The sequence below is a fragment of the Episyrphus balteatus genome, chromosome 1 (assembly GCF_945859705.1).
Source record: "Episyrphus balteatus chromosome 1, idEpiBalt1.1, whole genome shotgun sequence".
Classification (NCBI taxonomy): Eukaryota; Metazoa; Arthropoda; class Insecta; order Diptera; family Syrphidae; genus Episyrphus; species Episyrphus balteatus.
Genome location: NC_079134.1, coordinates 802,217 through 819,452, shown reverse-complemented (window position 1 = coordinate 819,452; position 17,236 = coordinate 802,217). Strand labels below are relative to the sequence as shown.

The window sequence follows — 17,236 nt, the reverse complement described above, 5'->3', positions numbered from 1 at the left end:
TTTTGTTTTTTTGTTTGTTTTTTTTTTTATAAAGAAATTCTTTTCCCTAATAGAAAATGCTTTTAAGTTATTTGCCCTCGTTTACTTAGAATTAGGCAATCATTTTGAGATGAGTTTTAAGGTCAATACCTACTTTTTAAGTTTTTGTAAGTTTTGCAATTAAGACTTAAATTGAACAATGTTTTATTATTGTTCTCGCTTCTAGGTTATTAGAAATTTTATTTTTAAGTTAATAAGGTAGGTAAGTTTCTACACTGAGGGAAAAATAGAGTTAAAATAAACGAAAAAAAAATTTGATTTAACTATTTTTTGGTAAATGGACGTTTGCTGGTTTGTAATATCTAACTTAATTTGTTAGTTAACTTGTTGCCTTTAATACTGAAGGTCCTTCAAAAATAGTTTGTGAAGATAAAAAAAAACAAAAATTAGCAAAACTCTGAAATACCTCAATTTTTTTTAATGGATATTTAGCTTGGAAAAATCTGAAATCAATAATATTAAAAAAAATCTCTTAGTTTTCAAAAAGTTCTGATTTCTATATGTATATTTTCCAATCTTCTTTAAACGAAAGAAAGTCCTAAAAAAAGAATGAATGAAACGTTGGTAATAAATAAAATAAAGAAGGTATAAATAAAAACGGTTGAAAACGATCAAAAAATTGTTTGTATTAAATCAATAAAAAAAAAAACCCAAAAAGACAAATACATAAGTGAGATTTTCTGCAAAATCTTAAGATTTTTTAAAAAATAAAAAACACTCAAAAATACCTCTAAAAAGGGCCAAAGTGGTTTTTCAAAAATTCATATTTCGAAAATAAGGGCTTAATAGCGTTTTTACACCAAACCAAACGGGTTTACATGAAAAAAGTCCAAAACCACATCTAAAACACAAGTTTTAATAATCATATTAAAAACTGGTTATAAGAAACAATTTTATATCGTTGAAGAAAATATCTTTTTAATTTTTGCTATTAATTTGGAGATGAGTGTTCGGTTGCAGAAGCGAAATTCATAGTAAAAAAAGCCAACCGAAAATCTCAAAATACCCGATGTGAAAGCCTTACGAGAAAACTTTTTCCCAAAAAAACGCGTTTTAGGTCTAGCGTGAAAAAGCCTTTAGAAAAAAAATTAGAAGCCTATTTTTTTGTTTTTTTCAATGATAGGTACAATTCAAGATTCTTTTTCGAAAGGATATTCACTGCATAGTTTTAAAAAACCGTTCATAACTCAATGTTAATTTTTTTAATTTTTTTTTTTCAATACTTCTGCGTTTCAGTTAAAGTCAATTCTCTACGAGTTTAGATTTTGTTTTGTTTTACCATGTCATTTTACCCCTATTTACCCTATTTTATGTGTTTTGGGCTCTAGTTAATTTAAACATTTCATAATGTAATAGACACAATAGATAAAGTATACTCACAGATTAAAGTGAACGTCGGCCATGTTTGGCCTATGCTTGATCGCTTCCAGGAGTACTTCTTTCGCTTCGGCATACCGCGCCTGCGAGCTAAGGACACTTCCCAAATTTCCGAGTGCTGTTACAAATAAATAAAAAAAAAACAAACACAAAAACAAAGTTAAAAAAAGCATGTTTTAAATCTTTTTCCATTCACAAATATTCTCTAAAAAAAAAACAATAACATACCTTTTGGTGGATTAACACCAATTGCACTCCTGTACAGGCTCTCCTCGTCTCTCCAATCCAAGTTGCGTCTCACCGTTCGCACACTGAGCACACTCAATGTCAAACTCAAACACAGGAGCACAGCTATCCTTTTATTCCGCTGGTGCCTAAGCGGCTCCATAAGCTTACCAATGCCAAAGCCCACTAACAGGCAATAGCCGACACTAGGCAGATATAACAGCCGTTCGGCCACCACAAAGCCGACGTAAAAAAATAAATTCGTTGCAGGTAGAAATGGAAGCGTGATGAAAGCCATCACCATCAGCAGCACAACCGCGTTGTATGTTCCAGGATTGCTGCTAATAACAAGGCTCTGACAATTACTATTTACACTGAAGCTACAGGTCACAGTGCAGCTGCTGCTGCTCGCTCCACTACTCGAGCTCTTGCTGCTGGCCGTAGTGCTATTGCTGCAACTGCTGCTGCTTCGACTGCTGCGCGGTGTTATGCGGCAGTTGTTTTGTGTGCCGTCTACGTCCGTTTTAGAATGTTGTTGCTGTTGGACCATATCCATTCTGTCCAGCAGGAGTTGGGGACAAGCACATTCGTTAAAGACGCCCGTCGCTAGCACCGAGTTGTTGTTGTTCATGGCTCTGCACGAACTAGTGTGGCGCGCTGTGAGCTCTTGTTTGCACACCCTACAAATGCAGTCCTTCTTGAGTACCATCGCCGATGCCGATGAAACCTCCACACAGGGCGTATACTCGGGTAGCAGCCCATCGATGGGGTTTTGATTTATTATCGTGTATTTTTTCTTCGTCCTTGATTTCCTGTGGTGATGGTATTGGTGCTGTTGGTGCAGAAGCGGTCTCTTGTAGCGATGCGATCCAGCGGATATCTGCCTCTCAGCCAGCCTCTTTGTGCTTAGCCACAGGACCAACACAAGAATGGTGTAAAATCCCGCACTCAACACGTTGCGTCTGTCCCAAAGCGATGTTATTCGTGGCACTGCATCCATGCCCCAATCGAAACTAAGCACTGTGGGGTTCACCAGGAGCTTGAAGTTGAAAACGGGCAGATAGAGGAACGTCAGGAAACGTGTCCACACCGAATTTGATTTCGCTATGGGATTGTCTGCCGTTGAAAAATGACTCTGCGGTCGAGGCAGCACCTGTAGACGCACATAAACCGTGCAAACCAAGGCAACTGCCAGGATACCCAGCGAACGACAGCGATTCTGCAAAGGAAGCAAATATCGCACTTAATCAATGGAAGACGCTAATTAAATTTAATTAAATTCAAGCGAATGCCTGAGCTTGCCTACGTACCTTATCGCCGAATCCGCATAATCCCCTGATGACATCGAATATACCGCAAACAAGGAGCGCTGTTATGGCAGTTTCCTTGAACAGCAAAGCACACAACGACAAAACTACGGTGAGGACGATGGCCAGCCACTGGCGGCTGTCGTTTCTCTCGCGCCACACAATATGCCGAATGTATGTTAAATAAGTTAGCAGGTATAATATGCATGCGGCCAGATCGGCCCGACCAACAATGCCGGCCACTGCCTCCGTGTGGACGGGGTGTGCTGCAAATAGTGCGCCCGTCGCCACGATGCCCCACATCGAGGAGAGGAAGTTTCGGGCCAGTTTCACCACCAGCCCGGTGGCCAGACAATGCATTAAGTTGTTAATTAGATGGTAGCCCCATGGGGTGTAGCCGCCCAGGATGTAGTTCAACTTAAAGCTTAACACACACAATGGCCGGTAGGAGCCGTGGGAGCCTGTATCGGTGAGTGGTGTACCCCAATAGTCGTGGAGGAAGGCCTGCTGCCAAGGGGTGGTGCCGGCCACATCTGTGTTTCCCAAGATGGCACGTCTGCAATTGAAATTGAAAAGACAAAGAGATAGATATGAGAAATTGAGAGAGACAATAAGAGAGGGAGTGTGGGTAAGAGTATTTTTGGTAATTGGGTGCGCGGAATAATTCGGATTTATAATTGGCCTGATAACGGACTACCGAATGAGCTTAAGATCTTCGATAAGCGGATTGTCATGTTCCATAGGGGATGCTTATTTGTTGATTAATTTATTGATGATGCCAAATTGAAATTAACTCACCTACATAGCCATCACTCTCAGCATCAATAGCATATTTAAAGTTTGCATTGTATTGTTGGTTGTGGTTGCTCTCATTAGGCGTTTGAATTTAATCAAATGTTCGTACAAAGCCACATAAATTGTATGGAAATGTTTGATATTGGAATATTAGGTAATACAATTCTATTCGAAGTGTTTCATTGGTCTTTAAATTTATTGATTAAATCTTAAAGTACAATAGTGTTTTTGTATTATTTTGTGAGGTGGTTTTTCCTAATATCAGATATTTGACTTCACTGAAGGGTGTTTTTTTCGCTATTCGAAACGTACTACCCGACTCCGACCTACGAGTTACTAATCTCGTAAGGTAAGTGGTTACAAAATGGTGTCAAATGACAGGAATCCGTAACAAAAGTGTGAAAACAAAAAGTATTCACGACTTTTAGTATTAGGTAGGAAAGTATGAAACAATAAATGTATTCAAGGAAAAAAGTATGCGCGACAAAAGTTCGAAAAATGGAAAACTATTATTTTGACCGGGTTTTGAGCTGGCAACAATTACAAAGAGAAAAGAGAATTTGCGAAAACAAAATTGGCGGTGGACAATTCTGATTGGTCAAGAAGGAAGAAATAGACGAATTTATTGTTAGATAGGGCTGGGGTCTCAGGAAAAAAGAGAGTATACAGAAATATTTATTCATAAGGATAGGAGGTCTAAATTTAATTTTCAGTCTCGCAGGTCGCAGCTGCGATGAGCAAGGCAAGAACAAAAGTGTGAATAAATAGACGAATTTATTGATAGGGCTGGGGTCTCAGAAAAAAAGAGAGTATACCTACAGAAATATTTATTCATAAGGATAGGAGGTCTAAATTTAATTTTCAGTCTCGCAGGTCGCAGCTGCGATGAGCGAGGCAAGAACAAAAGTGTGAATAAATAGACGAATTTATTGTTAGATAGGGCTGGGGTCTCAGAAAAAAAGAGAGTATACCTACAGAAATATTTATTCATAAGGATAGGAGGTCTAAATTTAATTTTCAGTCTCGCAGCTGCGATGAGCGAGGCAAGAACCAAAGTGTGAATAAATAGATGAATTTATTGTTAGATAGGGCTGGGGTCTCAGAAAAAAAGAGAGTATGCCTACAGAAATATTTATTCATAAGGATAGGAGGTATAAATTTAATTTTCAGTCTCGCAGGTCGCAGCTGCGATGAGCGAGGCAAGAACAAAAGTGTGAAAACAAAAAGTATTCTGGACTTTTATAAGGTAGGAAAGTATGAACAGATAAAAGTATTCAAGGAAAAAAGTATGCGCGACAAAAGTTCGAAAATTGAAAATTATTATTTTGACTGGCAAAAGTTACAAAGAGAAATGAGAATTTGCGAAAACAAATGTGGCGATGGACAATTCTGATTGGTCAAGAAAGAATTAATAGACGAATTTATTGTTAAATAGGGCTGGGGTCTCAGAAAAAAAGAGAGTATACAAAAATATTTATTCATTTAATTTTCAGTCCCGCAGCTGCGATGAGGGAGGCAAGATTAAGAGTGCGCTCGATTATTTTTTTTTAATTAATGAGAGTGGAGTATTTGTATGGAAGGTGGACGTCCCGCGGCCAATATATTGTTATAGGCCAGTCATTATGTCGTAAAAAACGGCTTATAAATGCAAAATGACCGAGAAAGCTAAATTTTGGATATGTTGTAGGGGATGCTTAAAAAAGCTTAACTTGAAGTTTTCGACCAAGATTTCCTATGAGCTTTTTCCGCCACTTTGAAAAAAAGGATAAAATTGGTTTTTTGACAATAACTCGGCTATCTGACGAGATACGAAGATACCCCTTTCTACCAACTAGTTTGTGGGCAATTTATTTTTTCCCTTTCATTTATCCATTTATCCTAAATTTTCCAACCAGCCATATGCTGCTAATAATTTTTTTATTTTCAAAAGTTATTGACACTGATCTAATTGCAATTTTGATAAACTAAATAATATAGAGATTGAAACAAATTACAAAATGCACACTCAACACAAAAAGCCGGTATATGTACTTACAAAATTTGGGTTAATAAAATTGGGGTTAAAAGAAACCATTACTATTTTCTTCTCATTATTTATTAAATAAATACATACATATGTATGCATGTGTTAATGATATAATAATATAAACATTAAAAAAAACATGAATGATTGTTTTTTTTACAACCGAACGAGCGGCTTTCTTGGCGGTGGGCGCGGACTTAACGACCTTGCGGCCAGCTGGAAGTCGTAATTTTTGTCCAAAAAAAAAACTAAAAATACAAAATTGTAGGTCTGAGTATGGTCTACAAATTTTATGTTAATAATTTTTTCGATATTCATCACACAAAAATAGATAATGTCAAAAAAACAAATGGCATGTCCCAAATTTTTGACTTTTTTAATCGATATCTCGAAAACGGTTCATGATACGCAAAAAATATGTATCCATGAATTGTAGAACATGGTAAAAGCTACAAAAAAGCTTATTGTAAAATTTTCGTATCTCGTCGGATAGCCAAGTTATTGTCAAAAAACCAATTTTATCCTTTTTTTCAAAGTGGCGGAAAAAGCTCATAGGAAATCTTGGTCGAAAACTTCAAGTTAAGCTTTTTTAAGCATCCACTACAACATATCCAAAATTTAGCTTTCTCGGTCATTTTGCATTTCTAAGCCGTTTTTTACGACATAATGACTGGCCTATAACAATATATTGGCCGCGGGACGTCCACCTTCCATACAAAAACTCCACTCTCCCTAATTAAAAAAAAATAATCGAGCGCACTCTTAATCTTGCCTCCCTCATCGCAGCTGCGGGACTGAAAATTAAATGAATAAATATTTTTGTATACTCTCTTTTTTTCTGAGACCCCAGCCCTATTTAACAATAAATTCGTCTATTTATTCTTTCTTGACCAATCAGAATTGTCCATCGCCACATTTGTTTTCGCAAATTCTCATTTCTCTTTTTAACTTTTGCCAGTCAAAATAATAATTTTCAATTTTCGAACTTTTGTCGCGCATACTTTTTTCCTTGAATACTTTTATCTGTTCATACTTTCCTACCTTATAAAAGTCCAGAATACTTTTTGTTTTCACACTTTTGTTCTTGCCTCGCTCATCGCAGCTGCGACCTGCGAGACTGAAAATTAAATTTATACCTCCTATCCTTATGAATAAATATTTCTGTAGGTAAACTCTCTTTTTTTCTGAGACCCCAGCCCTATCTAACAATAAATTCATCTATTTATTCACACTTTGGTTCTTGCCTCGCTCATCGCAGCTGCGAGACTGAAAATTAAATTAAGACCTCCTATCCTTATGAATAAATATTTCTGTAGGTATACTCTCTTTTTTTCTGAGACCCCAGCCCTATCTAACAATAAATTCATCTATTTATTCACACTTTTGTTCTTGCCTCGCTCATCGCAGCTGCGACCTGCGAGACTGAAAATTAAATTTAGACCTCCTATCCTTATAAATAAATATTTCTGTAGGTATACTCTCTTTTTTTCTGAGACCCCAGCCCTATCTAACAATAAATTCGTCTATTTATTCACACTTTTGTTCTTGCCTTGCTCATCGCAGCTGCGACCTGCGAGACTGAAAATTAAATTTAGACCTCCTATCCTTATGAATAAATATTTCTGTATACTCTCTTTTTTTCTGAGACCCCAGCCCTATCTAACAATAAATTCGTCTATTTCTTCCTTCTTGACCAATCAGAATTGTCCACCGCCAATTTTGTTTTCGCAAATTCTCTTTTCTCTTTGTAATTGTTGCCAGCTCAAAACCCGGTCAAAATAATAGTTTTCCATTTTTCGAACTTTTGTCGCGCATACTTTTTTCCTTGAATACATTTATTGTTTCATACTTTCCTACCTAATACTAAAAGTCGTGAATACTTTTTGTTTTCACACTTTTGACGGGTTCCCCAAATGACAGATATGTGGATATGCAGGGTATACTAAAACCAAGTAGAAAAAATTTCTATCGCAACCAGTTTAGAAAATATTAGCTTTTTTTCGTTCAGTATATTTTAAATTTCATCATCTTACGTTTTCGTTCACCACAACCACGAATGAACGAATTTTTTAAATTTCTTTTTTTTATAATTTTCTACAACAATTGACTAAAACCATAAGCATTTACAAATTTTTATAGCTGTTGTACTTTTTCTTTGAAAAATTATTGAAATTCGTTTTTCGATGCAAAAAGTAAAAAAAAATATTTTATGAAAAATTTAAAACACCTGTGGTATAAAAAAAATCTAGGTGGCCAACTTTTTTAAAAATACGCGCGTCCAAATTGGTAATAGTTTTTATCAAATCAAGAGTTACTAGAAACTTATTGGTACCAAAGTGCAAAAAAAGGCTATTAATTTAATAAATTATTTTAACTATATAATCTTAAGTTTTTTCACATTGCTTGTCGCAGCAATGGATTCCATCAGTTTTTTTGAGTAGTCATATTTTAAAATAATTCTTCTAATAATTAATCTAATCTAATAATTCTTAAAAAATATCAAAGATTTTGTAAGCTGGAATAATTTAAAGTTGTTTTTGTGATTGACTTCATTTTATAAGAAAAAAGTTTATAAGTTAAAAGTTAATAGTCTAAGAGCCCAGAGCAGATTTTGGGAGTTTATGGATAACCGAAAATGGGTCATATGTATGTGTAGGTAATAGCGTCCTGATGAAGAATTCGAAAGTCTGGCAGGTTTATTTCACGGCATTCTATGGTTTATGGGGAGTTGAAAAATGCATTTTTTCCGATTTTTGTGTCGAGTATATAACCACTTTAATTCATATAGAGCCGATAGAGGGCGATACCTTGATTGCAAAAAGTTCGGTCCCAGACGTTTTATTCGCGGCATTACCCTTGCCAGAGGTCGTTGAAGATTCGCGAAATAGCGATTTTCATACAAAAGTCAGAATATTATTTTTTGCAAGATATATAACCGTCTGGTGGTACCTCTTAAGAAATAACCACTACCCATTGATAAAAAAAAAAATTAGTGCCAGACGTTTGAATCACGGCATTACCCCCGCCAGACGTCCTTGAAGAGTCGCGAAATGGCGATTTTCATACAAAAGTCAGAATATTATTTTTTGCAAGATATATAACCGTCTGGTGGTACCTCTTAAGAAATTACCACTACCCATTTGATAAAAAAAAAATTAGTGCCAGACGTTTGAATCACGGCATTACCCCCGCCAGACGTCCTTGAAGAGTCCCGAAACAGCGATTTTCATACAAAAGTCAGAATATTATTTTTTTGCAAGATGTATAACCGTCTGGTGGTACCTTTTAAAAAATCACCACTACCCCCTGATAGAAAATAAATTAGTGCCAGACGTTTTAACCACGGCATTACCCCCGCCAGACGTCTTTGAAGAGTCCCGAAACAGCGATTTTCATACAAAAGTCAGAATATTATTTTTTTGCAAGATGTATAACCGTCTGGTGGTACCTTTTAAAAAATCACCACTACCCCCTGATAGAAAATAAATTAGTGCCAGACGTTTTAACCACGGCATTACCCCCGCCAGACGTCTTTGAAGAGTCGCGAAATGGCGATTTTCATACAAAAGTCAGAATATTATTTTTTGCAAGATGTATAACCGTCTGGTGGTACCTTTTAAAAAATCACCACTACCCTCTGATAGAAAATAAATTAGTGCCAGACGTTTTAACCACGGCATTACCCCCGCCAGACGTCTTTGAAGAGTCGCGAAATGGCAATTTTCATACAAAAGTCAGAATATTATTTTTTGCAAGATGTATAACCGTCTGGTGGTACCTTTTAAAAATCACCAGTACCCCCTGATAGAAAATAAATTAGTGCCAGACGTTTTAACCACGGCATTACCCCCGCCAGACGTCTTTGAAGAGTCGCGAAATGGCGATTTTCATACAAAAGTCAGAATATTATTTTTTGCAAGATGTATAACCGTCTGGTGGTACCTTTTAAAAAATCACCACTACCCCCTGATAGAAAATAAATTAGTGCCAGACGTTTTAACCACGGCATTACCCCCGCCAGACGTCTTTGAAGAGTCGCGAAATGGCGATTTTCATACAAAAGTCAGAATATTATTTTTTGCAAGATGTATAACCGTCTGGTGGTACCTTTTAAAAAATCACCACTACCCCCTGATAGAAAATAAATTAGTGCCAGACGTTTTAACCACGGCATTACCCCCGCCAGACGTCTTTGAAGAGTCGCGAAATGGCGATTTTCATACAAAAGTCAGAATATTATTTTTTGCAAGATGTATAACCGTCTGGTGGTACCTTTTAAAAAATCACCACTACCCCTTGATAGAAAATAAATTAGTGCCAGACGTTTTAACCACGGCATTACCCCCGCCAGACGTCCTTGAAGAGTCGCGAAATGGCGATTTTCATACAAAAGTCAAAATATTATTTTTTGCAAGATATATAACCGTCTGGTGGTACCTTTTAAAAAATCACCACTACCCCCTGATAGAAAATAAATTAGTGCCAGACGTTTTAACCACGGCATTACCCCCGCCAGACGTCTTTGAAGAGTCGCGAAATGCTTTATTATAAATCTACTGTACTAATTCCACTCAGTTTATATATTAATCAGTAGCTTAGGGAATCATCCTCATATAATATTTCAATATAGATATTATTAAAAAGTGTGCATCGTTTAAGTCAACTTATTAGATTTTTTTTAATTATTGTTGTAAGATCGTTATATATCTTGCAAAAAATAATATTTTGACTTTTGTATGAAAATCGCCATTTCGCGACTCTTCAAGGACGTCTGGCGGGGGTAATGCCGTGATTCAAACGTCTGGCACTAATTTTTTTTTATCAATGGGTAAGTGGTAATTTCTTAAGAGGTACCACCAGACGGTTATATATCTTGCAAAAAATAATATTCTGACTTTTGTATGAAAATCGCTATTTCGCGACTCTTCAAAGACGTCTGGCGGGGGTAATGCCGTGGTTAAAACGTCTGGCACTAATTTATTTTCTATCAGGGGGTACTGGTGATTTTTAAAAGGTACCACCAGACGGTTATACATCTTGCAAAAAATAATATTCTGACTTTTGTATGAAAATTGCCATTTCGCGACTCTTCAAAGACGTCTGGCGGGGGTAATGCCGTGGTTAAAACGTCTGGCACTAATTTATTTTCTATCAGGGGGTAGTGGTGATTTTTTAATAGGTACCACCAGACGGTTATATATCTTGCAAAAAATAATTTTCTAACTTTTGTATGAAAATCGCTATTTCGCGAATCTTCAAGGACGTCTGGCGGGGGTAATGCCGTGGTTAAAACGTCTGGCACTAATTTATTTTCTATCAGGGGGTAGTGGTGATTTTTTAAAAGGTACCACCAGACGGTTATACATCTTGCAAAAAATAATATTCTGACTTTTGTATGAAAATTGCCATTTCGCGACTCTTCAAAGACGTCTGGCGGGGGTAATGCCGTGGTTAAAACGTCTGGCACTAATTTATTTTCTATCAGGGGGTAGTGGTGATTTTTTAAAAGGTACCACCAGACGGTTATACATCTTGCAAAAAAATAATATTCTGACTTTTGTATGAAAATCGCTGTTTCGGGACTCTTCAAGGACGTCTGGCGGGGGTAATGCCGTGATTCAAACGTCTGGCACTAATTTTTTTTTTATCAAATGGGTAGTGGTAATTTCTTAAGAGGTACCACCAGACGGTTATATATCTTGCAAAAAATAATATTCTGACTTTTGTATGAAAATCGCCATTTCGCGACTCTTCAAGGACGTCTGGCGGGGGTAATGCCGTGATTCAAACGTCTGGCACTAATTTTTTTTTTTATCAATGGGTAGTGGTTATTTCTTAAGAGGTACCACCAGACGGTTATATATCTTGCAAAAAATAATATTCTGACTTTTGTATGAAAATCGCTATTTCGCGAATCTTCAACGACCTCTGGCAAGGGTAATGCCGCGAATAAAACGTCTGGGACCGAACTTTTTGCAATCAAGGTATCGCCCTCTATCGGCTCTATATGAATTAAAGTGGTTATATACTCGACACAAAAATCGGAAAAAATGCATTTTTCAACTCCCCATAAACCATAGAATGCCGTGAAATAAACCTGCCAGACTTTCGAATTCTTCATCAGGACGCTATTACCTACACATACATATGACCCATTTTCGGTTATCCAAAAACTCCCAAAATCTGCTCTGGGCTCTCGGTCTATAAAGTTAGTAAGATTTGGCTCCAAATAGGGATGCTACTATTTAGTTATTTTACATACCTAAATTGGTGTCGTATAATTTAAGTCTTTAAATAAAGGTCTCGATAGCTGCTTTTTGCAAAATAAAGTTTCGCTGTAAAAATAAGTAAACCAAATTTTTATTTGAATTATGTGCTCGTCATTCTACAAGTTTTGCGAATTTTAGAACAAATTCTTTTAGAATTCTAGTTTTAGAGAGTTTGATAGATAAATAAATGAAAGATAGCTCAATTTTGGGTTTTATTTTATCAAACTCTTTAAAACTACAATTCTTAAAGTTTCTATTCTAAAATTAACAAAAACTAAAGTTGTTAATGATTTTGAAAATATTTCACTTATAAACGTCGTCGTTCTTAAACTTTTAGACAACAAAAATCATTAAGCTTTTCAATATTCTAACATTTCTTTTAATTAAAAAGGACATCTCCCTTTAACTAGCCTATTAACGCATACCTATGTGCATGTTTATTTTTTTTTTTTTTTTGTTTTAATTTAAAAACATGAGCTAAAGCATTTCCATATAATTTTAATATAACTTTTTATCTACATAGGTATAAAATTTATGATAAATTCTAATTTATTGAAAACCAAACCTTTTATAGGTATTTTACTTCATACATATTTTAAATTACAAAATATGTTACATGTTATGATAACATTCGCCTTATTAAGCGTTGTAAATGTATAAACCCTGTGGGTACTAAATATTGAAATATAAAATCGATACTTTTCACTCCAATGCTTTTTTCTTTCAAACTTAAAAAAAAAAAATAAAAATAATTCACTGTCGAAATAATATTTTCAAATCGATATTTTTTTGAATATAAAAGCTCAATATGAGATTAAATATCATCCAATTCCATACATACACATACACACCCATTTTTCTATACAGGGTGTCCCACAGTCACCGCCCCAAATGAAAACCATGGATTCCTGAGGTCATTTTAAGTCGAAAAACTTAAGAGGTAATTTTCTCGTTTTCGTCCCGTTTTCAAGTTACCACGGTTTTTATGATTTTTTCTCTTTTGTCCTTTAACTGGCCTTATCTTTGCCAAACTACGTTTGATTTGAAAGATTTTTTTTGCAACCAATCAAGAATTTATTGCAGTTTAAGTTTGTCTCAAAACTTTTTTTTCTGCGGACAACCGTTTCTCCACAATTTTGCATCAAACACAACTTTCTTCGTTTTTTAAGTTGTTTTTTACACTTTCATATTATTTAAGTAAAAAAAACACGTTAATGAGTATTAATTTTTTGTGCATTTTATTAAACCCCAGTTTATTTTCATAAAAAAAATAGGTTTTATTTCATAAAAAAGGCTACTGAAAGTAATTAAAAAAAAATAAACAAACTGAGTGAATTAAAAAAAAAATAATTTTTCAATACAAAATTAATTTAAATGAATTAAAACTTTTTCTGAGCTTTATCTATTTGTTATTTTCTTAACCACAATAGCTCAGAAAAAGTTTTTAATTCATTTAAATTAATTTTTTATTTAAAAATTATTTTTTTTTTTCATTCACTCAGTTTGTTTATTTTTTTTAATTACTTTCAGTAGCCTTTTTTATGAAATAAAAATTATTTGTTTTTATGAAAATAAACTGGGCTTTAATAAAATGCACAAAAAACTTATACTCATTAACGTGTTTTTTTGACTTAAATGATATGAAAGTGTAAAAAACAACTTAAAAAACGAAAAAAGTTGTATTTGATGCAAAATTGTGGAGAAACGGTTGTCCGCAGAAAAAAAAGTTTTGAGACAAACTTAAACTGCAATAAATTCTTGATTGTTTGCAAAAAAAATCTTTCAAATCAAACGTAGTTTGGCAAAGATAAGGCCAGTTAAAGGACAAAAGAGAAAAAATCATAAAAACCGTGGTAACTCGAAAACGGGACGAAAACGAGAAAATTACCTCTTAAGTTTTTCGACTTAAAATGACCTCAGGAATTCATGGTTTTCATTTGGGGCGGTGACTGTGGGACACCCTGTATATGTATATGAATAGGTATAAAGGGATTTTTTATGTTTAAAAAAGGAAGAACAAAAATCGACTGACTTTATTGAAGACAATACTCCTTATGTTCATGTTCAGCCAACCTTCACAGTTTTCTTTCTACACATGTTCAATACACTCAACTACATTGAAAATCATTTAAGCGTGAGAACAAATCGCCTACAAAAAAAAAATCAAATAAAAAAAGCAGTTTCTATACCAATATCGTTGTTCGAAGCCTCCAGACACGAATATGGAATTCTTATCTCTTTCTTTGATAATCCTTGAATCAAAAAAAAAAAAAATATATACCAACCTACTCGTATATCAAGTAAAAAAGAAAAACAGACCTCTTCTAACTTCAAAACTGATTTCTCACAAGTTACTAAATTTAAAATGTTTTTTTTTTGTATTTTTTATTTTTCAATGAAACAATCTTGATCTCTCTATTTCTTGTCAGAATGCGAAGCAAAAAAACAAAAACAAAAAAAAAACAAGTCCTTAAACGAGGCAATCCTTCAAAAGGTTGAGGCGCCCTTATTGTTATTGTGGTATTTTATTGTTAAACTTTCGATAAGAATTCTTCAGACTTAAGTGGCCTTTTGGCATAAATTAGAGGGTGAGAAGAAAACTTTTTCACAAAATAATAAAAAAAAAAAAAAAACAACTCACTGAATGGGGAGTTAATGACACAAAGTCAGAAAATTTTCGCATTCAATTGACACAACATAACGAAAATTGCCTCAAGTTGGTTTGGTTTTGAGCGAAACACTTTTTGTTCGTTTTTTATTTTTTAAATTCCTTGATGATTATAGAAGACTGATGGCAGGTGATAAGTTTTTATTTTATTTTTTGTCGATGGGGTTGTGTGAGCAAGATTAAAACTTAATAAACCAACTTTAAATTATCTAAAGTGAACAGCATCAACGTAGGTGTAGGTATATGGACAAACGTTAAACCCTCAACTTAGAACATCAATTTTGTGAAAAAAAAGAAGAAAAATCAAGCCCGAGAGATTATTGACCTAGACTACAGCATAGGAAAGCATCAACCTATTCTCTTTCTATATAGTCGTTGTTAAACAAGTTTCCAGAGTGAATCCATGGCAATAAAGAGGATTTAAGGGATGTTATGTACAAATTAAATAGAAAAACACCCACATATATTCACCAGCAGCTTTGAGAAGATACATTCACCCAAACACTCAGCTTTCAGTACACTGAGCAAAATAATACATTATTAATGGGAAAGATATTCTAAAAGATTCTTTAGAATTATTATATCACAATATTTACTAGGTACATTATTCATTAGTTAGTATTAAGAGGAAGCCAAAGTTTATACAAAAACAGACAAACTGTAGGATTTTCAAAATTTATCATCATTCTTTGAATTTTTACTTTTCTGATTTTACCAATTTTACCAAAGAACCACAGACTACCTATTATTATTTTTTTTTTTTTTTTCGGAAAAAAACTTAGAAGCTGCTTACATAATGTACCTATTTCTGAAATAATACAAGAAAAAATATGTATTAAAAATAACTTTTCAGAAAAATTTTGAAGGAAATCGGACAGACAGTTTCCGAGATCTCTAAAGTACCGCATTCAATAAACAGTGGTCCTGTCGGAAAATGCATGAAAAATGCAACAGGTCTTAAAATGTTTGTTACAGTTCAGGGTTCATTGAAAAGAAAATTCCTGGGTGGCCAGACCCTTTAATATGTAGGAAAATATATATCTCGGGTCTGCTGCAAGATCAACCTGCCATTTTAGATTCCAATGGCAGAGGTTTAATTTTAAAGTTTCAAGAATTCTTCCCAGTTCACTAAAAGATACGTGTTAATACTTTTCGAATGATGTCGATTCCTGCTCAATACTCCGAATTCGTATTTCGATTCTTTAGAGTCGTTGAAAAAAATATGGAAACAATAAATCCTCAACACGTGGAGAACGTTGAGATTAATTGGGTTTTCGGAATGATTATTTTGATGTCAATACAAGGCACATAGGGGTATTTAGTCAATTAAGGCGGACAAAACACGAAATTTTAAACTGATTCGAACGTAAAAAATCAAAATCCTACCAAAAGAAGATAACTTTTGCTTAGCATTTTTTTAAAGTTTTAAAATTTATTGATTATCACTCCAAGTGACTAACAGCAGCGGTCTAGAGTTTAAAGTTTTTAGCCCAAAGATAAAATTTTTTTTTTTATAATTTAGCGACAGAAAAAAGTTTTTATGGAATATTGATAAAGAGATACGAAACTGTCTACTAGATGTCTAAATGTTATATTACTTTATAAATAAAAAATGATAAGTTGAATTTTAATATAAATTAAAATTTAACGTAAAAATAGTTTTCTTTTTATGTTGGTAAGGAGATAAGTTATACTATTTCACATTATTGCGTGATAAAATTAAATCTTTTCTAAAGGTTAAACACTTATCTAATTGAATCCGTAAAAAAAATTGCAACTAAGTGCAACTTCGACATATTTGCCCCTCTTAAACGTTTTAGGTTTTGAAAAATGCTGACCTTGTTTTCATGCATCCATATTTTAAGTTTTTTTTAAAGATTCAACTTCTTGAATCACAGAACCTGAATCATTATAATTTTTCCTAAATTTTAAGACCTTTATCTTGGCGATATCATTACTAAAACTCCATTTATAAGAGTTTTAACAAACCAATTTTATCCATTCTTGACACTTTTTTGTTTGATCAAAAATTGGTTTTGAAAGGAAAATGTTTTCATTGAAATCAACAGTTAAAATACTTAATTGAAGTACTAAATACAAGCTTTTACCTTGTGGATGAAGATAAACCGGAAAAATAATTTTGTCCGCGTAAAACTGGAAAATACCCCTATGTGCGACAATTTAACCAATGTTGGAACGTTCTTTTTGATAAGATCACCTTGTTTGTTCTTCCTAACGTGCGGGTTCAAAAGAAGCGTGTAAAAAATCTTACCAAAAAATAAGAAAATCTCAATTTCTCGGTGAAAATGCTCTCGGTGTGAGCATTCTAGAATATGCTTTGCTACATGTGAAAGCGAAGAAGATATTTTTGTTCAGAAATATTTATTTTCTCAAAAAACTATTTAAGAGGGTTTGGTCGGTATGTAAGTAGGGTATGTTCACCTGTGGCATCAAAGCTTCTAAACTATTTATAGTAATTAAGCAAATGGGGTATCGTAAGAAGCGTCTTGCGTGTTCGCTGGTTATAGGTTAA

General features: G+C 34.2%; 1 protein-coding gene across 1 annotated transcript in view; it reads right to left on the bottom strand.

Annotated features, from left to right (window-relative positions):
• Positions 1 to 17,236, bottom strand: part of LOC129907522 (protein O-mannosyl-transferase TMTC2) — a 115,898-nt gene that overhangs the window by 15,708 nt on the left and 82,954 nt on the right. The window contains exons 4-6 of the mRNA XM_055983796.1: positions 2,952 to 3,504; positions 1,645 to 2,860; positions 1,420 to 1,534 (exon numbers count right to left, since the gene is read on the bottom strand). Of these exons, the coding sequence (XP_055839771.1) occupies positions 1,420 to 1,534; positions 1,645 to 2,860; positions 2,952 to 3,504 (1,884 nt within the window). The remainder of the gene's footprint in view (positions 1 to 1,419; positions 1,535 to 1,644; positions 2,861 to 2,951; positions 3,505 to 17,236) is intronic.